The 27,845-nt window shown below is 43.8% G+C and overlaps 1 protein-coding gene across 6 annotated transcripts in view; it reads right to left on the reverse strand.

Moving 5' to 3' along the window:
* The window catches only part of SUGCT (succinyl-CoA:glutarate-CoA transferase), a 349,338-nt gene that overhangs the window by 52,283 nt on the left and 269,210 nt on the right, over positions 1-27,845 (reverse strand). For all 6 annotated transcript variants that reach the window (XR_012834023.1, XM_075745342.1, XM_075745341.1 and 3 more), the window contains one exon: positions 3,621-3,684. Coding sequence is in view for 5 of the 6 variants with exons in the window: in XM_075745342.1 (XP_075601457.1) it covers positions 3,621-3,684 (64 nt within the window). In the remaining variant the exon portion in view is untranslated. The remainder of the gene's footprint in view (positions 1-3,620; positions 3,685-27,845) is intronic.

Consider the following 27,845-nt stretch of genomic DNA (forward strand, 5'->3'; position numbering starts at 1 on the left):
AACATAACCCAAGTTGGAAAGGACTTCAGGAGGTCTCCAGTCCAAGCTCTTGCTCAAATCAGGGTCAGGTGTGTGGTCAGACTACATTGCTCATGGCTTTATCTAGTTGTTTCCTGAAAACCTCCAAGAACAGAGCCTGCACAACCACTCTGGGCAACATGCTCCACTGCCTGGTTGTCATCATGATGAAAAAGACTTTCCCGATAGCCAGCCTGAATCTCTTGTCTCATCCTCTCACCATGCACTGCTGTGGAAGAGCCTGGCTCTTCAAGTTGATAACCTACCTGTCAGTGCTGGGGGGCTGCTGCCAGGCCTCTCTGAAGCTGATTTTTCCCCAGGCTGAACCAGCCCCTGTTCCTCAGCCTCTCCAGCTGAGGTGCTCCAGATTGTGACCATCTTCAGAGCCCTGCCCCAAACTAAAGATGATGAAGCTGACTTCGGATATAGAGCCAGAAGAGATTCATCAGTAGAGCCCTGCAATCGGATGAAACAGTCCTGCAAACAATGAGTGCAGTACAGTTCCAGGCCTTTGGGACTCAAGCAAGGATCTCTCACAGTATTGCACCCTCTGTATATATGATATGCCAAGTATATGTATATTTATACGACAAGTCAGCTCTAGAATAACTTTATGACATGAATATCCTGAATGGTATACGTGAAACATCCTAATAAAATCACTCAACTACCACAGAACCACATCTTTCTTTAAAATAGTCTTACAATCTTTTACACAGTCACTCTTAGTTAGACATCATGAATTCCCTTTTTCACATCCATTCTTGAATCTAAGATATCTTGCTAATGGTAACAGCAGTGTATATGTGCAAAGATATTTTTTCAATGCTTGAAGCAAGAAATATATATATATATAAAAGGTCTGTATGTCTCCTACCATCAATATGCATTTTGAAAAGAAAAATGAACAGAAATATGTTTTTTATAATGTGACTTCTCCATTCCAGTTCCACTAGTACCTTACAATGTGTTTATTGGTACACATTATATCTTAGGCTGGGAATTATAAAAAAAGGCAAGAGGGAAAGCATTGACTAGGTGTGGAAAGAGTCAAATTCAATAACCATACAAAAAGATACTTAAGCAAAGGAGGGGTATGAATCACCAAATGCAACGTTAAAAATGTAGCCTACATTAAAGTCAATGGCAAAATTCCTCAGAATTTCAAGATGCGAAATCTACAAGTCAGGATTCATATACAGATTTGAACCCACTGTCAGAGTGGGGATATGCCTGGAGAAGGCCTACTCCAAACCAATATGCTAGACACAGAGGCCAACTGTGGTACTTGGAGCTGAAATCTGCCATCATGCTCTCACTCAATAAGTATATGTCACTGGCAGCACAACTTTAGTTGGCAGCACCTCTGACCTCTGTCAAAAGCCTCAAGTGTGATGTCCAATTCAATTACGAAAAGACACATTAAAATCTGGCTTATATGGTTAAGAAGTAATAGTCATCCTTTTTTATTTTGGGATCAGAGTCTCCCCAGTCTCTTCAATGAGAGACATTTTTAGTCTATTCATTTTCAACATTCACATTAATATCTTTATTAAGCAACCTTGAGCCAGACACTGAGAGCTTAGTAAAGTTGTTCTCTACCAAATACAATATACTCAAATACAATCACACTGAAAAAAAAAAAGTTGTTACTATTTTAAATAGTCATTGAGAAACAGTTTATCTACCAGAGGCCTTCTCTGCATGCTCTTCCCTGTACTCTTCAGATACATCATTGACCAGGACAACTCCAGGGTACTTCCATTACCTACCATCAACAGTGGCCAAACTCACTTACGCACTCTAATTTTTGGACAGAGTAATGCACTGTCTTTCCAGTGATATCAATAGGTCCATTCTGTTCACACTGAATGAGTGTCCTTCACTCTTCCCTCCCCTGCCTCTCCCCTCCTTATCCTCCCATGCCAGGAAAGGAAGGAATTCTCCTTTTCCTGCTCAAATATCCAATAATCATTTCAGCCATCTGCTTCAATACAAGAAACTCTTCATAGAATCCTATCTAAATGGCAAACCATTAGAGATTAAGATGATTTATTTTAGTTTAGTGCAGTGTCACTGGTTTAATAAAATAAAAAATAACTAAGGATTTGGAAAGTACTGTGGCTTACCTATGTAAAAACTCTCTCTCTTGCCAATACATTCTATCGCTGCTGACAGACATTAGAACATTCCTTTCATCTCCTTCCTCTTCTTGCAGTTTAACCTATCCCCTTAAGGAGTATTTGCTTTCTGTAAGATAGATTATACATTGTATGCAACATGAAAACCTTACGCACTTTCTCTACCATCTGCAAGGCTTTTCTGCCCAGTTCTTTAAAAAGAATTAAATCAAAACCCTTATTAGTCTTTTCATTTTGGATAAATAAACCAGGATTACTTTTCTGTTAGAAACTAAAACAAAAGGATCACTATTTCCAGATATGTGCATCTAAATTAGAGAAATATTTTTTAATACAATCAACCAAACATCCAAGCCTAGTGGGACCAAATGTGGAATGCAAACTGTGATAAAGAGCAAATATGAAGCATACACACACACAAAACACCCCCTCTATTAATGCAGAAAACATGATCTAATGTGGGATTGATTTCTTTCAAATAATTCTTTCTGCATCCCAGTGTGATTCCAGGATGTGCAAATTAAGATAAATTTTATAGGTCAAATTCTTCTTACCACTACATGTGCTCAAGTCAACTGAAATTGATGACAACTGGATGCTGTGTCAGAGGGTGGAATTTGGCACAGAAAATCACAATGTAAGGAGAAGATGTTATAAAAATAAAAATGACATGGTGCTTTGAATGAGGGAGGAAACAATTCTCAATGTGGCTTGGGAGAGAGAAAAGCACAGAGAAGCAGAAAAAGTTGACCCAATAGCGAGTAGATTATCAGATAAGACCCAGTTGTCAAAACAGAGCCAACTGTGAGGATCTGAATGAGAATTTTCACAATGGCTCTAGATGAACCTAACCCCATTGCATAACTAACTCCAATGGAAGTAAAGCTACACCAGCTCCAAGTCCTGAGCCACTTAAAGCTTGAAAGAGGAGAAACTACTTTATTGCTCCTGTACTCTTTGGAAATCCAAAATAGCTATTTAAGACTTCATCATTGCAGAGCTTTATGTCTAATCTCATTAAACAAAATAGTGTAATGAAACCTTCAGTATGAACTTCCTTCCTCTTTCTTGTTTTTTATGATTTTTTACAATAGAAATGTCCCTAAAAGAAGCCTGTGTAACTTGCAAAATAGACCTAAATCAAAACCAGATTCACATATTCGTGTGGATGATTTAGCAGTAATATTTCTAGCAGTGGGAGTTTGCAAATATTATCAAATCCATGTTCATGTTTTATGACAACTGACCGATGAAAACCAGAAGCTATTCTGACACACATTTTAACCCATTTTTCTGCTACCGGAATGAATATGAGCACAAACATCTTCCTGGTTAAAATTTTGTTCATTTGAGTGAAATGTGAAGATGTGTCATGTCCTCAGCTGAGTTCCAGAACTACTCAGGATGTCATGTAGCATTTAATTTCAAGCTCCATTTAGAAAAAAGAATTAAACATCTAACCTGGAACAGCTATCCTCCCAGCTGTTGGATGATTCATTTCCATCACAAGTCCATTATGCAGCACCTAGAAAAAAACACCCAAAACATGTATGTAATAAAAAATATACAATCAGTTCCTAAACTCAAGACAAAAAGAGAGATAAATATTGTCACGTTCTTTCACAGAAAATCTGAAAATACAGGGAGCTACAATTTAAGTAATTTGCTTAATGTGTAAAATGAAAGCAGTGATGTTTGATAGTACTCTCTATTTATGCATCTAAATAAATGCTTCAGTAAGACTTTACATGTCTAACATATCTTTAAGCTCTTATATCAAACATCAAACACAAGAAACTGAGCTGCAGGCATGCCTTGCTTTCAACCACCAACAGACAACTGGTACCAACATGGAATGAGAATTAAAACCTTCACTCACTTTCACTTTTCATCTGCAATATGTATTGAAGGCCTATACATAACTTATGCTCTCTAGGTGGTTTTTTCACTGTTCCTAAGTTGCTTTTGAGCTTGTTATGGATCACGCTATGAAATGCTGTCTTAGTAGCTCTTACAAACATTTAAGAAAGATGCCATAATTTTGATGTTATTTCTCTTCTTTCAAGTGGGTAAGCCATGCTTCAGCCCTGTGTATATCTGTATGGGATGATTGTTCATCAGAATTTCCAGTTCCTTGTTATGAACCTCAATCAGAAAAAAATGTATGATACCAAAATACTCAAATAACAGAGCAAAAGGAACTCATAATAGCAAACTCACTGCTATTGTTAATAGAATTCTGCATCCAAAGCCAGTAAGTAATCTTTATAATTTCCTTACCTATTATTCTGCCATCCTTGTAACACTGTTATCTTAATTACACAATCAGAATTCTTAAAAATTATTTGTTATTGAAGTATCCTCTACAAATAAAAAAGCCTCCCATTAACCAATTATTTTATAACCAATGTAACAAGTCTAGAGTGCCTTGCCAAATGTATCAGCTATAGAAAATGAAAGATGGGCAAAGACTGTTATCATGTAATACATGTATCTATTCACCTTACACCGTGAACAACACTAGCAACCTTGACTATTAATGACAGCTGTTGGTCTAATTATTATTGAAAATTTCCAGTTAATGAGATGACAATTTGCTTATGTAGTCTGCACCATATTGTCTATTTTTATTATTAATTTTTTTCCCTAATTCATAATCTAAATATCTTTGCTTTGTATTAAAAATCTTCATTCTTGTCTTTTCCCCAACTGGACAGAGAAAACCAATCACTAGCATCTTTATAACATTCTTTTACGTCCTGGAAGATTGTAATCACATCCTCCCTGAGTCTGCTCTTTTCTAGACTAAACAAAACTAATTCCTTTAACCATTCTTTCCAGGTCAAATTTTGTGAACCTTTTATCTGTGTAGAATGGCATGCTTAAGAAATTCCCATTCCTGAACAGGTGGTGTCAACAGGTCAGGTCAGCTTTCTCTTAGCTTGTGGGGTGAGCCTATTTAGCTGACATTTAGAAATCCAGATATTTCCGATAATAGATGCTGGTGGAAGAATGTCTGTTCACTGGTCTAATTGTTTGGCGCCGTACCAAATCATTAATTCTATTTCTCTTTCGGAAGGTTAACGCCAATTTTGGTAGACATTCAAGTGAGACATCCAGATTTTTTTTTCCAAATGACAGAATTGGAAAATATAATTGCTTGTTTTAACTCATATTTAGAATCTTTCCAGTTATGCCCTTAATCAAACAGTATTGAATGTTTGGCCTCCTTTCTCCGTAACTTACTTAGATAGGTTTTCTTTATGCAGTTAATTGATTATTTGTTACCTAAATGCAAGAAAACACTCTTATTTGAACTTGAAATCAACAGCACACTCAAGTGCATAAGCACTTTTTTAGTTGGCAAGTTAAAGGCTGTACCTAAAAATGGCACCATTTGGTTAAGGAAAAACATACAGATTCTCTGGCAGCTACTCAGGACTCCACAAAATTCATGCCTTCCTGTGTTCCAGGCCTCTAAATTCTTATTCAGATAAGGCAGACTTATATTACTTTCAAAAGGTTTCCTTTTGTTAGACTCAAATTCCATCTCCCTTTACTTTACAGAATGAACTAAGACGAAACTGCAGTATCTTTGAGGACCACCAGTCCTCAAATAGCTTCTATTCCCTTTTAAAAGAATTGCTCAAGACACAGTCAAGCTTCCTTTCCATTCTCATGATAAGTGCAGCATTGATTTTCCCTTTCAGATACATTATTTTCTTGAAAATACTGCAATTGTCATTACTCTTATTACTCTTATTTTCTAGTTATTAAGCCTATATTGGTATACTCAGTTCCATCTTTTCTTTTGAAGAAAACAACCCCCAAGCAATTAACCTGGCCAAAGACCGTTCCTCCCCCCCCATCAGAAACACTGTTTAAAAGAACTGTGTAATTTCCTGTTTCATGTGTTTCACTATTAGGATTCTCAAAAAGAAATTGAAAAAACAACTTCACTGATTCCTCCTCATGTACATTCTAAAAACTATGAAGGAAACATATAAGATTACTGGATCCTAGCCTTTGGGAGAATGCAATGTTCATGCCATTATCATCAAAGACGAGGAAAGTCTGAGGACAAAGTAAGAGACAGAACTTGAAGGCCTTCTCCTCCATTGTCTTGTACCGCTCAAATGGTCATGATCCTTCTGATGTGGCAGAGTCCTCTATCCCCTTTTTATTCACCTTAGCTCAGCATAAGGAACTGATGAATCATGTAAAAGATAACAACCATCAGTAGACCCATTTTAGTACTTTTTTCCCCATATGGCTTACTTTCCAGTCTATAAATTCTCTATTACTATACTATCTGTTACCATTTGAGATTTTGTGAATCAAATTAATGTTTGGGTGCCATTTTACACTGATTATAATGAGATCATTGTAAGGGAATCAGAAGCATAGTCTTCTGTCTTTCAGTAATAACCTTTTCATTCCATTTCATTTTATTCCAAATACAGTCATCTTGTAGATTAAAGAAGGAACCTCTCTTGTCTGTCTACTGGTTAATGAAAAGAAAGCCTGATGTCGCCATTTTGTAATCACATCTCAATAATAGTACTAGCAGTGTCCTGCTGTTATTTGTGACATGTTCATGTAGGATTATTTTTTTTTTCTATTCATACATGTTTATGTTTTTCCTCCTGACACTTAGAACTGTAAAGGAAAAGTCACTCCTATTTGCAAGAAAGAAGTAAAATACACAACAAGAAATAGTAAAAAAATCTCTTCGTTCTACTGAAGTCAATAGAAGATAGGGGTGTTCCGCTTTGAGCCATCTGTTAAAATGATTCCTGTATCAACTTTTGCTACATAATAATTTTTTTTTAAATTGTGTTTTCTTGAAGACCAAATTTTAAAAACTATATAGATATTATATATACAATACAGAATATATATAATTGTCTATCATTAGTTGCTACAATTCTACTTTAGGATTATTTATTGATATGCAGACAGTATTGGATTTGCTCATGTTACAAAAAGAAAATATTGTTTGGTAACAGAAGTCACTATATTTTAAATTTATTTAGCCAGTATAGGTTATTACATGACTTTATTCAAACAACAGCAAATAGAAAAATTCATATGATTCTGTCTTCTAACCTCAGAGAATAAAAGAATTTAATTAAAAAAATTTCATTATTATTTTCCCAATACTATATGCAAGTAAGTCCACATAGAATCTTTTAAGCAAAGATCTTAAAGTTTTACTTTTGTAGTGCAAACCAAGGGTAATTTAATATATTTCATCATATATATTCTCAGTTGTTTCATCATTTCTTCTTAGCTTGTCATGAGAAAAACTATGGAGGATACTTACATCACCTGCTATGAAGCTCACATTAATTCAGATATAATAACTTCAATGATTAATTTTGCTCTTTTCCCTAATGTTGTTAATAACTGTAAGTTAAGAAGTGGTTAAAATTTTTATAACAGAGTTAAAATCCCTTAGCCATCTCCTTTCACAAGGAGGATCAAATATTAACTCTAATTATTTCTTGTATTCTCACCTTGTTCAAAACAATCATTCAACTGACACTACTTTTCTGTGTTAACATTTATATTAGCAGTGGGCACGTTCAGTTCAATACTGTAATTTTTCTTTCAATATTTGAGTCTCTCTTGAGTCTCACTTAAAAGCTAAAAGAGACATATAAGGAAGAAAATGAGAATAAAATAAACTTCAAAAGAAATGTAGTTATGAAATAAAAATGCAATATGGCTGCAGAAACACTTTTAAATTTCATCTTCATGTAAAAGACTTGCAAGCCTGAAAATCTAGATTCAAATAGGGGCTTTATCTTTGATCACTGGGGACTTAAGACTCATTCTTTACAACATCATCTGGTACATACAGTGGTGCAAAAGACTTTTTCAACTTTCACAGATCCTTCAAGGAAGAGGGCGAAACTCTCATTTTTTTCTATGACTGTACTTTTCCTGAAGATAGTAAGATGTACAGACTATTAATGCGTATGGTGCCTTTCTTTGGGACTTATGTGTGAGTACCGAGTTATTTATCTAAAAAACCTATCACAATGCAGGATATGCCTTCAGGATGATTTAAAGACATTTGGGTTTTCTTGGACATTCCACAGAATGTCTTCTAAGAATCTTTGATGGTTGATGATGGGTCCCTTAATTGATAAATACAATAATAATACATATACAAAAAGACTATTTGGATAAAAAGACTATATAGCAAAGTAACAAAAGCTGTGAAACAGAAATTAATCATGAATATTATTATTAACAAGCATTAATCTTCCTTGCATCCCTCAAAAATGAATGGCTCTCTCACATGCTGAGGAAGTAAACATCTTTATTGTATTATTGATGCAGCAGCACAAATGGCAGGTAGGAGAATCAGAATCATTGTTGCTGCCTTTTTTTCACATGGATAATGGGGTGTTTGGCCACCTAGTAAACATCTGGCAAATTTTGTAATTATCATAAGGTTCATTGCATATCATGTTAGTTCACTTCCAGTGTAATATAACTGATTATGCACATAACCAATACCCCATGACAACACGGTTTCTCTTTGAACTGCCAGCAAGGTTTCAAACCCTTTCTAGGTACTGCCTAAGATACAATCAGCTTCCAAATCCCAATTGAAGGAGATGCTGGAATCAGAAACACATCAAACATTGTCAGCACAGACACACCCCCCAAGTTTAAAAAGTTCTGTTTAATGTAGAGCCATGCATTTGAAATATGCATTCGTACAGATACCACTCTCTCACAGTTTCATCTAGAGTTTAGTGAAAAGGATTTTCAGGGCCACAAAGGAAATGATGTAACCATTTTCTCCATATTTTTGTAGCCACAAGATAACTGGCTCTTGGTAAATGTAATTACTACTTGTGCCTCCAAACCACAAGAAAATAATAATACTGTTTTTCCTGTACTTGCTGAACATAGAGCTGTGGCCATAATCACCCCCTAAAGAAGTAACAGCGCGTGTTGTGAACACAATGCCATACTGGAATTGCATCCCACATCCTAAAAGCACCTCTTTCCAAATAAAAAGATGTTAACTCATTTGAAATTTGGAACATATTAAAAATATCCCTATTTAATGCCTGGTTCCGTTTGGTCTCACATTTCTAGAATGATGTTATGCAGCAGAATGTTTTGCATATCTGCATGTCCCCAGCCCTTTTTCAATGCAATAGTCTCAGTATTTTCAAGTCCTGTTGCCAATGAAAGTTGACTTTGAGCACTAATAACTTTATTATTATTCTTTCGAAACACATCTTCTAACATATTGGGCTCACCTGGAGAAGGTAGTATCATCTCTCTACAGTATGAGGCATGTAAGTATTGTATTAGTGAATCACATCCATCTCCACTTTACCTGCATCTACGTCTCATATTTGTAGTATCTCACCAATTCATGCTGGAACAGTACTTAATTTAAAGAAAAGTAATGTTCCTTACAAATTTTTGAATGACTGAAATCTGGGCTTTTTTCTTTGTTTCTAGTTGCTTGTTAACTTACCTCTTTACTCTCAGCCCCTTATCCTGACACACTAAATGCTCTATGTTGTAGTCCCTTATGTCCCTAGAACCACATCCGTGATACTAAATGAATACAACAAAAGAAAACCACAGTTCACTGGAATGCCCTTATTCTCCATTTCCGCTTTCTGCTAGACCTGTGTCTTACAGGTTGTTTGCTGTGGTGAACTTTTTTCTTTTCTTTGTGGGTATGAGGTGATGGTTTTGACAGTGTCCTTCTTATGCCACAGCTTCACAGCTTTTTATACACATGCTGTAGACAAAATTAATTTTTACTGACATCCTTAAGGATGGGATTTTGATGCCTGAAGCATATATCTTTGGTTCAAAAAAATCCTGACCCATGTAACCATATACAAATACTTCTTGCTTTTCTACTTGGCTGCTGTGTCTCTTGTTCTACTACAGAACACCTCAACTGGATTCCATGTTGATTCTTAGGATTTAATTGCATAGACTCATAGAATCATAGAATGGTTTGGGTTGGAAGGTACCTTAAAGACCATCTAGTTCCAACCCCCCTGCTGCAGGCAGGGACACCCTCAGCTAGACCACATTGCCCAAAGCCTCATCCAATCTGGTCTTAAACACTTCCAGGGATGGGGCCTCCACAACCTCTCTGGGCAACCTGTTCCAGTGCCTCACCACTCTAACAGTAAAGAATTTCTTTCTAACATCCAATCTAAATCGACCCTCCTTCAGCTTAAACCCATTACCCCTTGTCCTATCACTACATGCCCTTGTAAACAGTCCCTTTCCAGCTTTCTTGTAGGCCCCATTTAGGTACTGGAAGGCTGCAGTAAGGTTTCCCTGGAGCCTTCTCCTCTCCAGGCTGAACAATCCCAAGTCTCTCAGCCTGTCCTCACAGGAGAGGTGCTCCAGCCCTCTGATCAGCTTCGTGGCCCTCCTCTGGACTCGTTCCAACAGCTCCATGTCTCTCTTGTAATGGGGCCCCCAGAGCTGGATGCAGTCCTCCAGGTGGGGTCTCACAAGAGCGGAGTAGAGGGGCAGGATCACCTCCCTCGACCTGCTGGTCACACTTCTTTTGATGCAGTCCAGGACACGGTTGGCTTTCTGGGCTGCAAGCGCACACTGCTGGCTCATGTTGAGCTTCTCATCAGTCAATACCCACAAGTCCTTCTCCTCAGGGCTGCTTTCAATCCATTCCTCGCCCAGCCTATAGCCGCGCTTGGGATTGCCCCAACCCTCGTGCAGGACCTTGCACTTGGCCTTGTTGAACTTCATGCGGTTCGCATGGGCCCACCTCTCCAGCCTGTCAAGGTCCCTCTGGATGGCCTCCCTTCCCTCCAGTGTGTCGACCACACCACAGCTTGGTGTCGTCGGCAAACTTGCTGAAGGTGCACTTGATCCCGTTGTCCATGTCACTGACAAAGATGTTGAACAGTGCCGGTCCCAGTACTGATCCCTGAGGAACACCACTCGTCACTGTTCTCCACTTGGACATAGAGCCGTTGACCACAACTCTTTGAGTGTGACCATCCAGCCAATTCCTTATCCATCAAGTGGTCCATCCATTGAATCCACGTCTCTCCAATTTAGAGACAAGGATGGCGTGCGGGACAGCGCCAAATGCCTTGCACAAGTCCAGGTAGATGATGTCAGCTGCCCTTCCCTTATCCACCGACATTGTAACCCCATCATAAAAGGCCACCAAGTTTGTCAGGCATGATTTGCCCTTAGTGAAGCCATGTTGGCTGTCACCAATTACCTTCTTGTTTTCCATGTGCCTGAGCATAGTCTCCAGGAGGGTCTGCTCCATAATCTTGCCAGGCACAGAGGTGAGACTGACCGGCCTGTAGTTCCCTGGCTCTTCCTTTTTTCCCTTCTTAAAAATGGGGGTTATGTTCCCCCTCTTCCAGTCGGTGGGAACTTCGCCGGACTGCCAGGACTTCTCAAATATGATGGAGAGTGGCCTGGCCACTTCATCCGCCAGTTCCCTCAAGACCCATGGATGCATCTCATCAGGTCCCATGGACTTGTGCACCTTCAGGTTCCTTAGATATTCTCAAACCTGATCTTCTCCTACAGTGGGTGGTTCTGCATTCTCCCAGTCCCTGCCTTCTGTGACCTGGGCAGTGGCTCAAGCATTTGCCAGTGAAGACTGAGGCCAAGAAGTCATTGAGTACCTCAGCCTTCTCCATATCCTGGGTAACCAGGTCACCCGCTTCATTCTGGAGGGGACCCACATTCTCCCTCGTCCTCTTCTTATCACTGACATACCTATAGAAGCTTTTCTTGTTGTCCTTGACATCCCTGGCCAGACTAATTCCTATCAGGGCTTTGGCTTTCCTAACCTGCTCCCTGGCTGCTCGGACAGTTTCTCTGAATTCTTCCCAGGCTACCTGCCCTTGCTTCCACCCTCTGTAGGCTTCCTTTTTTTGTTTGACTTTGCCCAGGAGCTCCTTGTTCATCCACGGGGGCCTCTTGGTGTTTTTGCTTAACTTCCTCTTTGTTTGGATGCATTGCTCCTGAGCTTGGTGGAGGTGACCCTTGAATATTAGCCAGCTGTCTTGGGCCCCTCTTCCTTCCAGGGCTTTGTCCCATGGTATTCTACCAAGCAGATCTCTGAAGAGGCCTTACTTTTTATTTAGTATCTTTTGCCTAAAGAGTTTTTACATGCTGTAGTCTAATGACAGTTCTATAAACTAGCTATTGGCTCTTCAGTGTTGAACTTCAGTTTTACAGTGGCCATGACTTTAACCCAAAAAGGCCTGCTCTGATACAGGACTTCAGAGTTTCTTACCTGCATTCCTGTACGTCACTTAAGTCAAGAATTGTCATTCTGTTTCTGTGCTCTAGAACTAAATGTTCCAAAAAGGCAATCAGAGTGATGAGAAATTGCTTCCCTTATGCTCTATCCCACTGTGACATTTAACCAGCTGAAGGTAGTTGAAGTCACCCATTATTACTACCTCATTAGGCTTAGTTGATTCTTTGATGTCCTTCAACATTTTGGACTCAATATCCGTTTCCTGATCAGAAGGCTCAACAGTACAGCCCTAATACTGCTCCCCCAGCTCTATGACCTAATCTGTCCTTCCTGTTCAGTTTATAGCCAGGTATTACACTCTCCTATTGATTTTTGTCATTCTAACATTCTTCTGTAATGGCTACTATGTCAAGATCCTCTTTCTTTGCCAAGAATTTCAAGTCACCTATTTTTTCTCTTACACATCTTATGTTGGTACACAGATATGTATAGGTTTTGTGTGTATTTAGGGAAGCAGGGAGTTGGCCATGTCATTTTTTATTTAACTCTTAAGTTTGACACTGTACTAGCTTTCCAGATTTTCTCAGTTGTCCCTCCTTCAGTTTTGCTGTACATTCCATTCTTGTCCCTTACACCTTTTGTATGACTGACATCATTAGCAGATGTCTTTTTAAATGGTGAGAGCCCTCATTTGTCAGCTTTTCCTCAACTCCTGTATGAGTAACCACACTCATTAATTTCCTACACCAGCAATCTATTTTTACTATGGTTCTAGACAACCCCTTCCACAGAGGTTCTTCCTCCTCCAAAGCACTGTGTAAGTATTCCAATGGAAATCCTACTTCTTGTCATCCATTAACTGAAATACCAGAAATCTTAAATTATGAAATCTGCACATTAGACTAAAAGCAGTTCAGAAGTGAGCATAAAAATGATAAAACTTCACCAAGTTTCCTAGATAAGTTTCCAGGATTCTTTTAGTTGTTCATAATACTGGCACAGAGCATATCCACCACAGTGAGCTCCTCTGAGGCAGCCTATGAAACTCTGTTCTTCAAGTTCTGGCCTCACCCTCTTCCTCCTTGAGAATCTACTCAGCAAATTGTTTTTGTGGCCAATGAGAACCAGGCAATTAATGGTTTTAGTAATTCAATTTCCTAAATCATCTTTCAAATTCAGTAACTGAAGATGTAACCCTGATACTTAAAGTAGTTCTCATATTAATGTTTTACTCCCCTTAGCACTTACTGCTACAAAATGAAAAAGTCTTTATTGCTAAATCAACCACAGTATAATGCACAAAAGAGACATTAAATAATCAAAAATATACTAAACAATGAAAAACATTTGTCACAGAGCAGAAACACTTTTGCCATTGTCTAATTGCCGAACACATGCTTATTCTTGAGAAGAAGTTCTAAATTCAATTTATACCTCACAGTCTAGGTAAATATGAGACAGCTGCTAAATATGTCTATATAAATCTCAAATGTTTTCATCAGATATATTGGAAAATAATGAGAGTAAAAAAAGGTACTTTTATTCTAATAGCAGACCATATTCCAGAAAAGAATCAGTTTTGTAACTCTTGTGGAGAAGCAAGTATTTCAGAGGGGTGTATTAGCCTATGGTATAATTAATATTTATAATGAATAGCAAGGAGATTAAGAGAACAAAGATTTATAACTCAGGCCAAAGTATACAAAAATGCAAGGGCACAAGCCTGTAATTAACTGCATAAATGCTCTGATTTTCAAGGTTGCAAACCTGACCCTGACTTCAGGGGGGCTTTCCAGGTGCTCAGAAATCAGGCCCCTTCCCTCAGGTGCCGAAGTACAGCTCCCTGATGACCTCTTGCACTATCAGTCTGGAAACGTGGCAGAGGAGAGAATCTGTCCTTATTGGTTAAAAAAATACATATACTTTTCAGATGTGGTTTTTTTTCCTGAGAACTGAAATGTTATTGTAAAACCACATTTTTGGTTGGTTTGAATGTGTAAATCCTAAATTCACAGAAATATTTAAGCAAAGATACTTGGCTGTACTGCTATTTGGATATGAGACCTGGCTCATCCTGATAGGAAGATGGGGTGAGGCTGTATTCAAAGCACTGGCTCTGGGATCAAAGAGCCTGTCTCCAGCTGCGGCAAACCTTTCATGTATAACATTGATAACTCCACACTGATCACCTGGAAGGTGCTGTAGAAAAAGATTGATTTTATTACTGCAACAGGCTGAAATACTGATTTTGCTTCTTTCAGTCATAATTGCCAATTATTTACTGTTAGCAATGGTGTTACAAATCACTGGATTTTGATAATATTTTTCACACTTTAATTACAAATACTATATTCAGCATTTTAAAATTATGTTTACAGTTTCTCTGATCAAAAAGCATGGACAAATGTAACTACAAATAATTTTTAAAAATGCAAGTGGATGTAAAAATGAAATGTCCTGGATTGTAAATGGGTTTTATTAATTTGGTGTCAAGAATGTCACATGAAAGGCTTTCATTTTATTTTATTTCACTGTAAACAAAAACAAAATAACTTTCCAAATGTTTTCCTTTGTGGAAACTAACTTATAAATGAATTTAAGTGTGCTCCTACAGTGGTACTAAGCTAGGACCACCATGCCTTCAGGTACTGTGTACCATAAGTAAGACACTGGTAGGGAGGAAATACTGAGAACCTTTCCACTGGCATTGTTCTCATAAGAATTGTGTAGATATTTCATATACTCATTATTCTCAGGTGTCATATCCAGACTTGCCTATGGAGCTGGTGATGATGAAGAGAAAATTCTGATGGTTTTTGTGGGGCTTTGTACAACTAATATTTTTCAGAAGTACCTTTCTGTCATGTGGTCTAGGAATAAGTCACATGCAGTTGCAACTCCAGACTGAAAAATCTACTGAGGTGCTTGCCCAACACGTAGAACTCTTATTTCAAAATGTGCAAACTTTACCAATATTGAATAATAAGAACACTTCTAATAGTTCTGTTATGGAAGTCATGTGTTTTCTCAGATAGGCATGCATGTTATGGCAAGGATACATTTATAGAAGGAAAAGAAATCTCAATAGCCAAGAAGCCTCAAATATTCACAAACATACTGCTGGGCTAATAGTAAGCAAAGGAACTATTAACAGCAATACCATCATGCTAATATATCACTTGGTTTCTGACAGTCTTTGGGGACCTCACCTGTTTCTCCCAGTACAAAGTACATAATCAGTATAGGTTTTCCAATCTTGCACACCACGCTGAGTTCCCAAGAGCCTTCTTTTAAGTACTCCATTCATCTTTCACCTGCCATGTAAGTGTTGCGGTTTATTTATACATCATTCATGGTTTTGTTAGAGCTGGTCTGTCAACTCAGAGTACTTACTCCTTCCCAGGACTGCAAGACTTGCTCATCCACAGAGGAATGCCACTTAACATTGGCACTTGCTTAGTGTTGTTAAGTACATCCAAATGGGAGCATCTCCCTGCAGACCCTCAGCCTGCTGCAGGCAGAGATTCGCTACACCTCTCCTCATAAGCGGTCTATTCCTGCATACTCTTGTAGCCCTTTAGAAAAGGAACTGTGACTGTGGTTTGAACTACAGCATTTTGACTTAAGTCAAAGGAGCGCTGTGGAGAAACACAGGCAGAATACACTGGTAAACAGTATTGATGCTGTTCAGTTTGAGTGTAGGGTTCTTCTTCCTCAGTGCTCTATGTCCTGGGCAGCCAAAGAAACTTTCATCACCTCTGGCACATGGAGATCTTTCCTGATTTATACTCTGCCCCATTAACATTGGCCTTTGTAACAAAAGCATTTAAGATGGAGAACTCCTACCTATGCATATACCAAGGAGTTGGAATTCAAGAGTGCTACTTGCAGGACACGTGTGGAGAAGCATACTTAGGTGGAAAATAAGCTCCCACTTTCTATCAGTATCTTCCACTGCTTTCTAGCTGTTCAGTACTTAACTATTTTTATCCACTTTTCCATTATTAGCATTTAATTTCATCAGTTTTATTATCCAACCACAAAATTTTTCTCCAAGTTGCAGTAAGGCAAACAGAAATCTAAAGCCAGGCAAGTATTTCAGAGATATGAGTGTACACACAAAAGAGGTGATTTCTTTCAGAAACTATCGTCACTGAAAAAAATCCAAAACATAGTTTGGAAAATACTACATTTCACAGTTGCTTAGTCAAAAACATGCATTAGATGCTCTGTGAGAATTTAATGTAAAAAGCAATTAGTATTTGAATACTGTATATGTAACTGTGAGCAACAAACAATACAGGATTTTAAATACAATGCTTCCTATGAACTTTGCAGTGCTTCCAGACTTGTCTTGCTTTGAAGTTAATGACCATATGCCATTAACCTTAGCAATGAAAATACAGGACCTAAATTTATAAAGCACAACAGAAACATCACAGTTTTGAGTGGTAATATACAGATATGACAATAGCCTGCAGTAATGTCACCGGCTATTATACTACACATTTTATTGATAATACCATAATGAAATCTCATTCAGCTGGAAAATATACATCAACTACTTAATGGAAACCAATCTTAGGAAAGCACTGTTCATTTCCTTAAGCCACAGAAATGTTAGAAAAACAGAAAGTTCTAGATATACCCCTAAAACCACAGAGAACTTGATAAAGTATTAAATTTGCATTTCTGCACTAATGTTCCATATTATGTTCCCATTTGTGGTCAGACTTGGCATATAAGAAGCCTGAATTTTGTTTTGCCCTGTCAGGTTCCCAGCGAAGACACCTCAGAAAGCAGGTAACAGGGCTAAGTCTCAACAAACGGAATGATCAGCAATTCCATATGGAATTACCATGAACGTTATCCCTGAAAACTTATATTCAGGAAGCTACATGCTGAATATAAGCCCTATCAGTCCCTTATGGCATGCTTTCTTCTCTTTTCCCAGCACAATTGTTACCAGAAACCTGGAGAGTTCACAGTGTCCATACAGAAACTCTCACAGGCTCTTCAAAAAACCAGCTTCGTACCTTTTACAGATCAGTTGCTTAGAGCACATAGTTGGTGGAGCAAGTTGTTATAGAAGCTATGAGAGACTGAGGCGCCGGGGGGGCAGGGGGAAGGAAAATACTAAAGACTGATTTTTCCACCTAAAATCTGTTTGCATGAACAAAGGCATGAAATAGTTCACCTGGGTAAATTCACATCTTCAAATGTTCTGAGCCATTCTGGAAGTTATACCCAACTTTAACTCCTCAACTTTGTGTTGAGGGTTTCTTCTACCTCAACAGCAGTAACTGTTATATATTATTACATAAGTTAATACTAGGATTTAATAGCATTAAAAGAATTGACAGTAATCTCTCATGATGGAAGAGTATTTTTCTCAAAACACTTAAATCTCAGCAGATGTTCAATGTAAACGGAAACACAATTTATACATGTCTACACACTGAAGCATTTCAGGGCCTTCACAATACCATCCGTTTGCAACACTTCACTGTATCTGAGCCTGTTCAAAGCAGGTTGCACAGCAATTAACATTTGCCAGAAGAAATCTCTTGTGTCAAGCCACAAGCACTATTCTGAATATTCTTTTCATATAAGACCTTTCATTCTAACTAGTGCTATTTAAGCAGGCAATTAGAATGAATGGCAATCAAACTATACCAAATGTACAGGAGTGACATCTAATAAAATAAAATATATTTAAAAAAATGAATTGTCTGAGGCTTGCAGCAGCTTCATGAGACTAGATCCAACCTGGGTTAAAATTAAGTACAACACAAATGCATCAAAATTTCATGTTTGGAGCCTTGTGATTACAATGCCATTAGTTTATTATACTAGTATGTATTTCCTACAAAAGGCAAATCTATCTAATTAACTCCAGTCCTGCAAAAGGATTCTTGCTCCAGAACTACTTTTGGACAATAAATCTCTTCAACTCCTTAGTACTCCATGCAGGCCACAAGAAGTTTGTGTACATAATCCCACTCAAGTATCAAACCAAGTATCTGCTATACCACGAAATAAATAAAGGTCATTAAAGAATGCTGTACAAATAAAATCGAATATGATAAGGCTGGTGAATGAAATCAGCCCATTACTATCATCGTGTGACTATATTCTGAAGTTATTTTCATTTATCCAGTTGATCACTTGCTGTTCAAGACATCAGTTGGGAGATTTTAACATTAAAAAATGCTAGGCATTTCACACCAAAAGGGAGAGTACTGTAATGTTTGACATGTTAAGCTAATTTGAAAACAATATTGTACAACAATGCAGGTGTTAACTAACTGTAAGTCATATCTTTTAAGTGCACATCACAGGATACTTTTTAAAGAGAAAGCATTTCCTTGTATCTCGTCAATATATATCTATACCGTATACACAGTGCAGTGCACAAAACTAGAGTTCCCTTGTGTTATAATTCATTGATCCATATATCTCTTTCTTCAGGTTTTTAATTTGCCTGAACCTTTTTTCCCCACTAGTCTGCTTAACTTAGGTCAAAAAAATGCAGAGCTTGAGAGACAGTCAAAAGGCAAGTGGTCAAAGGCCTTTTATTCCTTAACAGAGGCACATAAATGTTGTGATAAAATAAGAACTGATGTAGGCCTTCAGTCCAAAACCTAGAAGAGCCTAAGTAACTTTTACAAGTCTTTCTTTAATATTATGAATTCCATTTTGCACTATTTGGGCTTTATGCCAACCAGAAAACAAAGTACCAAACAAAGAATGTGGATCATAAGTAAAAAAAAAAATGACTACAATAAAAGGAAGACCAAAAGTGATGACTACTTTTTTCAAGAAGAGTCATACAACAGAATAAGACTAGAATGAGAATAGCATAGCATAACACAGTTCAGCTGGAAGGGACATACAACAACCATCTAGTCCAACCACCTGACCAAATCAAGGCTGACCAAAAGTTAAAGTACGGCATTAAGGGCGTTGTCCAAATGCCTCAAACACTGACAGGCCTGGAGCATTGATCACCTCTCCAGGAAGCCTCTGCAAGTGTTTGACCATGCTCTCAGTAATGAAATGATTCCTCATGTCATGTCTAAACCTCCTCCAACAGATGCAGCTTGGAGCCATTCCCCCACACCCTGGCCCTGGGTCCCAGGGAGAAGAGAGCAGCACCTCCCTCTGCACTTCCCCTCCGCAGGAAGCTGGAGAGAGCAGTGAGGTCGCCCCTCAGCCCCCTTCTCTCCAAACTAGACAAGCCCAGAGTCCTCAGATGCTCCTCAGAGGACATGCCTGCCAGCCCCTTCACCACCTTTGGTGCCCTCCTCAGGATGCTCTCAACTACCTTAACATCCTTCTGAAATTGTGAGGCCCAGAACTGCACACAAGACACAAGGTGAGGCCGCACCAGTGCTAATTACAGCAGGATAATCACCTCTTTTGACCAGCTGGTTATGCTGTGTCTGATGCACCCCAGGATGCGGTTTGCCCTCTTGGCTGCCAGAGCACACTGCTGACTCCTGTTGAGCCTCCCATCACCCATCACCCCCAGACCCCTTTCTGCAGGGCTGATCTCCAGCCACTCCCCCCAAGTTTAGACTTTTGTCATGGGTTACTCTGTCCCAGGGGCAGAATCCAGCATTTGTTTTTGTCAGTTTCATGCCACTGATGATTGCAATATTCCAACCTATCCAGATCCCTCTGCAAGGCCTGTTGTCCCTCAAGAGAGTCAACAGCAACTTCCACTTCATCAGCAAACTTATTAATGGTGCATTCAACTCCTGCCTCCAGATAGTTGACAAAAATATTGGACAGAACTGGCCCTAGAATTGAGCCCTGAGGAACAGCGCTGCTGACTGGTCAGCAGCCAGATGTAGCCCAGTTCAACCCTTTGAGCCCTGCCCTTCAGCCAGTTCTTCACACAGCGCACCTGGGTGTACCTGCTCATCTCACAGATGGAAAACTTGTCCAGAAGGATGCTGTAAGGTACAGTATCAAAAACCTTACTAAAATCCAGAACATCTCCATCCACTGCCTTCCCTTCATCCACTAGGCAGGTGACTTTATTGTAAAAGGATATTAAATTAGTTAAACAGGACTTTCCCTTTGTGAATCCATATTGACTGTGTGCTGACTGCACTGTTCTTTAAATGTCTTTCAAAAGCACCCACTATGATCTTCTCCACAGTTTTTCCAAGTCCTGAGCTTAGAGTAATAAGTTTCCTGGGCTTTCTCTCGTGCCCTTGATGTAAATTGGAATAATGCCTGCAGTCAGTGGGGACCTCCCCAAACTCCCAAGACCTTTGGCATATGATTGAGAGAGGAGACCTGCGGTAATATCTGCTAGCTCCTTCCTTATTCTGAGATGAATCCTATCATGCTGGTGGACTTGTGAACATACAAGTAATGACAATGGTCCCTTACAGTATCAGTCACCAAAAATGGAAAACCAGTGTTCCTGCAGTTCTAGTTCTCCGACTCAGAGGACCAGGCAGCCAGGTGGCCCCATGCATGTTACCTCTGGTGCAGAGAGGGGACAGCTAATAGGGCTGGTCTATGGGCTGCAGTGTTGGTTTCTGCCATGGCCTGAGAGAAGAGTACCAGAAAGGTTTGTCCTTGGGAGCCAAGTGGCAGAGGAAGCATCAGAGACGCCCAGCAGCTGTGCCCAGGGCATGGCCACCAAGGGCAGGGACAGCCCCCTGGGCCTCCTAGGCACGGGGACCACCTCGGGGCCAGCACCCCAAAGGCCTTCCAGCCTTCCTTCCATCATCTGAAGAATGCGGGGCAGAGGGCGGGACTGCAGTGGGCAGGGCTGTGCATGGGGGGGGCCTTGTCACCCCCATGTCACAGTGGCAGCGCCCGGCAACGCAGCAGTCACAATGCCCCGGGGCAGGATAAAAGAGGCATCCTCCCGTGTGCTGCTGCCAGAGCTGGCCCACGGGCAGCTCGAAGCCATCTGAGAGTGAAGTTCTGGAGGAGCCGGTGGAATTCCTCGGCAGAGGCTGAGGGAGGAAGAAGGGAAGCTGGACGAGCCTGCTGGACGGAGATTCTCCACTGCAAGACCAGCTCCTGGCAGGGCCACCTTCAGGATGGATGGATGGATGGGTGGAAATGCTGCTTCAGCCTTAGGGGAACAAACGCAAGCCCCTCAGGAGATGAGAACCAACAACAAGGCCTGGAGGTGCCCGAGGCTATCGGGCCTTTTCTGCCGCATAGCCGTGGCCAGAGCAAGGGAACGCCTCCTTGAGAAGCGCTGCAGAGCTCGCCGTCCTCATCCCCTGTGGAGCCAGGGGCAGCAGCCGTAAGAAAGGGGAGGATGCAGAGAGGTTGCCAAGGGGTCCCGGTGCTTTGGAGCACCCGCTGGTGTCCCGCCGGACACCCACGGGAAGGATTCTTGCCCCCAAGGTCGATGGGGCCAGGGGCACTTGGCCACTCTGGGAAGCCCCTGAGATGGCTGCAGGCTGAGGGAGAACAGGGCTTGGGCATCTGTCACCTGGGAGGCGTGACCAGCCTGCCTGTGGGAGGAGGAGGAGGAGGAGGCCGGTCTTGCTGATGTGCTCAGGGAATAGCCGATCGCCAGCGCCGCTGGGGTCAGGAAGGAATTTTCCCCCGGGGCAGATTGGCACTGGTCCCTGGGGGTTTTTTGCCTTCCTCTGCAGCACTGAGCACGACCACTTGTTGTCAGGGCTCCTCCGCTCCATTTGGGCTCGGTCACTGCCTGCTGCTCATGCACCACGAAGATGGCCTCTCGTGCCCTGCAGCTGGGGGGAGGAAGGCTTTTTTTTTCCCCCCGGTGGGCGAGCAAGTGTCCCCGGGGGTTTTTTGCCTTCCTCCGCGGCTTTGAGCACCGGCCCCTTGCCAGGCCTGCTTTGGGCCATTTTGGCCAGGTGCCTGCTGCTCATGCTCCACGAAGGTGGCCCTCGTGCCCCGCATCCGGGGGGAGGAAGCTTTCTAGAGCCGCAGGGCGGGCCCCAAGGGAGGCCCCCGGGCCTTGCTTCTTGTCCTCTGTAGCATTGAGCAGAGCCCCTTGGCGGGGCTCCTCTGGCCCCTTGCCGCTAGGGTCTTGCCTGCTGCTCTTGCACCTCCAAGGTGCCACTCTCTCAGCCCCTGGCTCTTTTGGGCTCGCTTGCCCGGTGCAGCTTCGTCGTGGGAGCGAGCTCTGCTCTTCCCTTGGCTCCCTTTCCCCAGGGGTTCTTGCTTCTGCAAGACAGCCTGTGTTTTTGGAAGGGCTCCAGCCTTGCTGCACCACCAGCAGCAGCAGCTGCCACTTTGCAGCTCTCCCTGCGGGCAATCCAAGCGCAGGGCAGGCACAAGAGCGCTTTTCACGCATCGCCGGCCAAGAAGCACAGCGCAGCAAGCTTGGGAATGCCAAAAGTATGCTTTTGTCATCGCTACGCACCAATCTTTGCAAAATAGCCCACGGTACCACACACCTCCGCCTCTTCTTCTTCGTCGTCGTCTTCTTCTACGTCGTCTTCTTCTTCTGGGGTGTGTGTGTGGTCGGTCCTGAGCCTCCTCCTTCACGCTCGCTCTCTTCGGGAAACAGGGACTGCTTGTCCTGGATTGCTGCTGCTCCTTTCTGCAGCTCTGTGCCTTGCCTTTGCCAGACTGCAAGGCATGTTTTTTCCTAAGCAGAAGAATGCGTCAGCCTGCTCCTGGCTACACATGCGCATTGTCCTCACCATTGTGAGCACTGGCTCTGGATGCATTCAGGAAAAGACCATAAAATAAAATCCTGCTTGCTCTTGTAACTTTTGTGTGATGTGTTCTTGAAAGTGGTTTTGGAGCTGAACAAGCCCTGGCATTTCAGGCAAGTAAGAGTCTCATCATTACGCGACTCGTGGTGAGCGTGTAGAATAAAACAGAATAGGGAAGGGAAGGGAGAAAGGTGATGCTCTTCTGTGCCTGAAAAGCGCTGACCTAGGTCTGAGGGCTCCATCCAGGAGAGGGGCTCTCTGCAGTGCAGGTCCCAGGCCCATCCAGGAGACAGGGGCAGGGACGGGCACACCTACAAGATGGCTCAGGCAGGGACTGAAGGCCGCAGGCTGAGCTGAGACACGTCCCCGGGGCCCTTGGCAGGAGACGGTGCAGGTGGGGGTCCCGGGGGAGGCCGGTCCCAGCCATTGAGGCCCATGAGCACCCCCAGGAGCCCGACAGCAGGAGACCTGCACTGCTCAGATGCTCTCCTGTAGACATCGATGGTTGGCCACGCTGGAGACAGAGTCTTGGGCCAGATGGACCTTCTCTCTGAGGGACTACTCTTGTTCGCAGGCTCTTGTGTTTCAGCAGGTTGGCTTTTTCAGCTTTCTGCACTCGTTGCCCCAGTTTTGCAAACTAATGACCGTGTGCGTGCTACAAGATTGTTTGTCATCCTTTCTTTCATTCATGAAAGAAAAAATGAAGTTCCTTTCTCTCTGGTTGGTGTCCTCAGGAAAGTCATCACACCGACAGTCCCAGGTGGAGTCAGGAGCGCAGCTAAAAAGCAAAGGCTTCAGTCCTCCTATCCTGGGCAGCTATCGTACGGGCGCTTAGGGCCTCGTAAAGAGAGGCTGTTGCCTTTTAGTGTCGGATGGCCACCTGGCCAGCCACCTCCTCACTCCTATCAGCCTTCCCAGCAGCAACCTTCCTCTTCACTAACCGCCTGCACAGGTCATTTCACAAATCGTCAGCAACCCTTAGTCACACTCCTGGAGACTAAAGCAGATCCCCGCAGACAGCAGTGCCACCAACTGTGTCGCCCTGACCCGCCAGGGTTGCCTCTCCTGTAGCTTTTGCAGCGCCTGGGCTGCTTTGGCACTTTTGCCAAGGAAACCTCCACAACGGAAGCTGGCTGCGTGCCGGCCGGGGCTATTTGCTTCCCCAGGAGGCAGTCAGTCACTTTGGAAGCGACAGGACTGACAGCACCAGCTTCATGTTCGGAGCCCACCCAGACAGCCCGTCTGGTGCTCTGCGGGCCGGTGCGGGGCTGGATCTGCTGGCCGTGCCTGCCTGGAGCTGGACTCCAGCAGGCTACCGCTGGGCAAATGCCCCCTTAACACAGCTCTCGGGCTCCACCCTTCACGCTTGGCTGTCAGCAGCTGTAGGAGAGAGTGACATTCACGCTCAGGGCTTTTGAATTTGGATTGCAGAAAAGCATCGCCCAGGAAAGGTAGGTTTCCTTGGCCACATCGTATGCTGGATTCCATGGCATCCCTGAGGCAGAAAAGGCTCTGTCTCATGGTATGCTTCTACGGCCCCCACCCTCCCGACCAGCTGAAGCTCTGCCAGAAGACATAGCCCCAACATCAGTAAACCCTGCGTGACGAACTGCAGGGTAGAAAGAGCTAACACGACGTCAGGTGGAGCACCAGGAGTTTCTGCTCCCCTTTGGAAACCTTGGAGTAGGCCAATGCTCCTGCTGGCGGCATGAGGAGGTCTCAGGGGTACTAGGAGCCACCACCAGTGTGATCCAGGCAAATGCATTCTGGTGTGTCAGGCAAGAAAGGCAAGCAGTGTGCAAAGCCCCGCTGAGCACTCCTGTACCCGTACCACTACGGCCCTTTCGCATTCCTCGGGTTCGAGAAAGACAAATTCCCCAATTCTGGGACAAAGGCAGACAAAGACTAAGCAGTTGATGAGGAGCATGGCAGGCCTCCAGAAGAAGAAGGCGGCGCCGACTGGAAGGAGCAAGACAAAGGCTGAGAGGACTGCCATGGCTTTCAAGAAAGGTATCAAGGATGAAGGCCAAAGGAGGAAAAGAGCTATTGAAGTGCGAGGGAGAATATGGCCAAGAAGACCAAACAATGCAGGACTTTTTTCCCAGAAGAAGACCTCACCGTAAAGAGTGTAGTAGCAAAGGTCCCTTGGCGCATTGGGAAGGCATGCTGAGGAAGTCATGCACGCTCTCCATGTCTCTGCAGACTTCATGCAGAGGGAACCAAAGCCCTTTCTCTAAGCTCTAGCATCACCACGACCAAGTGAATGCCTGTGGTACAAACACCCTTCTTTATTGACATAGCCTGCAGGCACAGATGAATTGCCAGGGATGCCCAGCAGCTGCGCCCGGGGCAAGGCCACCGAGGACAGGCACAGCCCCCTGGGCTTCCTGGGCACGGGGACAGCCTCGGGGCCAGTACCCCAAAGGCCGGCCGGCCTGCCTTCCTTCCTTCCTTCCTTCCTTCCTTCCTTCCTTCCTTCGTCAGAAGGATGCTGGGCGGAGGGGTGGTGGGCGGGGCTGCGGTGGGCGGGGCTGCGCATGGGGGGCCTCATCACCCCCATGTCACAGTGGCAGCGCCCGGCAACGCAGCAGTCACAATGCCCCGGGGCAGGATAAAAGGGGCATCCTCCCGTGTGCCGCTGCCAGAGCTGGCCCACGGGCAGCTCGAAGCCATCTGAGAGTGAAGTTCTGGAGGAGCCGGTGGAATTCCTCGGCAGAGGCTGAGGGAGGAAGAAGGGAAGCTGGACGAGCCTGCTGGACGGAGATTCTCCACTGCAAGACCAGCTCCTGGCGGGGCCACCTTCAGGATGGATGGATGGATGGATGGGTGGAAATGCTGCTTCAGCCTTAGGGGAACAAACGCAAGCCCCTCAGGAGATGAGAACCAACAACAAGGCCTGGAGGTGCCCGAGGCCATCGGGCCTTTTCTGCCGCATAGGCGTGGCCAGAGCAAGGGAATGCCTCCTTGAGAAGCGCTGCAGAGCTCGCCGTCCTCATCCCCTGTGGAGCCAGGGGCAGCAGCCGTAAGAAAGGGGAGGATGCAGAGAGGTTGCCAAGGGGTCCCGGTGCTTTGGAGCACCCGCTGGTGTCCCGCCGGACACCCACGGGAAGGATTCTTGCCCCCAAGGTCGATGGGGCCAGGGGCACTTGGCCACTCTGGGAAGCCCCTGAGATGGCTGCAGGCTGAGGGAGAACAGGGCTTGGGCATCTGTCACCTGGGAGGCGTGACCAGCCTGCCTGTGGGAGGAGGAGGAGGAGGAGGAGGCCGGTCTTGCTGACGTGCTCAGGGAATAGCCGATCGCCAGCGCCGCTGGGGTCAGGAAGGAATTTTCCCCCGGGGCAGATTGGCACTGGTCCCCGGGGGTTTTTTGCCTTCCTCTGCAGCACTGAGCACGACCACTTGTTGTCAGGGCTCCTCCGCTCCATTTGGGCTCGGTCACTGCCTGCTGCTCATGCACCACGAAGATGGCCTCTCGTGCCCTGCAGCTGGGGGGAGGAAGGCTTTTTTTTTCCCCCGGTGGGCGAGCAAGTGTTTCCCCGGGGTTTTTTGCCTTCCTCCGCGGCTTTGAGCACCGGCCCCTTGCCAGGCCTGCTTTGGGCCATTTTGGCCAGGTGCCTGCTGCTCATGCTCCACGAAGGTGGCCCTCGTGCCCCGCATCCGGGGGGAGGAAGCCTTCTAGACCCGCAGGGCAGGCCCCAAGGGAGGCCCCCGGGCCTTGCTTCTTGTCCTCTGTAGCATTGAGCAGAGCCCCTTGGCGGGGCTCCTCTGGCCCCTTGCCGCTAGGGTCTTGCCTGCTGCTCTTGCACCTCCAAGGTGCCACTCTCTCAGCCCCTGGCTCTTTTGGGCTCGCTTGCCCGGTGCAGCTTCGTCGTGGGAGCGAGCTCTGCTCTTCCCTTGGCTCCCTTTCCCCAGGGGTTCTTGCTTCTGCAAGACAGCCTGTGTTTTTGGAAGGGCTCCAGCCTTGCTGCACCACCAGCAGCAGCAGCTGCCACTTTGCAGCTCTCCCTGCGGGCAATCCAAGCGCAGGGCAGGCACAAGAGCGCTTTTCACGCATCGCCGGCCAAGAAGCACAGCGCAGCAAGCTTGGGAATGCCAAAAGTATGCTTTTGTCATCGCTACGCACCAATCTTTGCAAAATAGCCCACGGTACCACACACCTCCGCCTCGTCTTCTTCTTCGTCGTCTTCTTCTGGGGTGTGTGTGTGGTCGGTCCTGAGCCTCCTCCTTCACGCTCGCTCTCTTTGGGAAACAGGGACTGCTTGTCCTGGATTGCTGCTGCTCCTTCCTGCAGCTCCGTGCCTTGCCTTTGCCAGACTGCAAGGGATGTTTTTTCGAAACAGAAGAATGCGTCAGCCTGCTCCTGGCTCTTGTGAACATTGGCTCTGAAAAGATTCAGCAGAATATAATAAAATTCTGCTTGCTCTTGTAACCTTTGTGTTCTGTGTTCTTGAAAGCGGTTTTGGAGCTTAAAAGCCCCCTGGCATTTCAGGCAAATAACAGCTTCATCATTACATTATTCATGGTGATTGCACAGAATAAAACAGAATAGGGAAGGGAATAGGGAAAGGAAGGGGCTATGTCACATTATGTTACGCCTGAAAATCTCTGACCTAGGTCTGATGGCTCCATCCAGAAGAGGGGTTCTCTGCAATGCAGGTCCCAGGCCTATCCAGGAGACACGGACAGCGACGGGCACACCTACAAGATGGCTCAGGCGGGGACTGGGTCTTCGGCTAGATGGAC

The sequence above is a fragment of the Balearica regulorum genome, chromosome 2 (genome assembly GCF_011004875.1).
Source record: "Balearica regulorum gibbericeps isolate bBalReg1 chromosome 2, bBalReg1.pri, whole genome shotgun sequence".
Taxonomy (NCBI): domain Eukaryota; kingdom Metazoa; phylum Chordata; class Aves; order Gruiformes; family Gruidae; genus Balearica; species Balearica regulorum.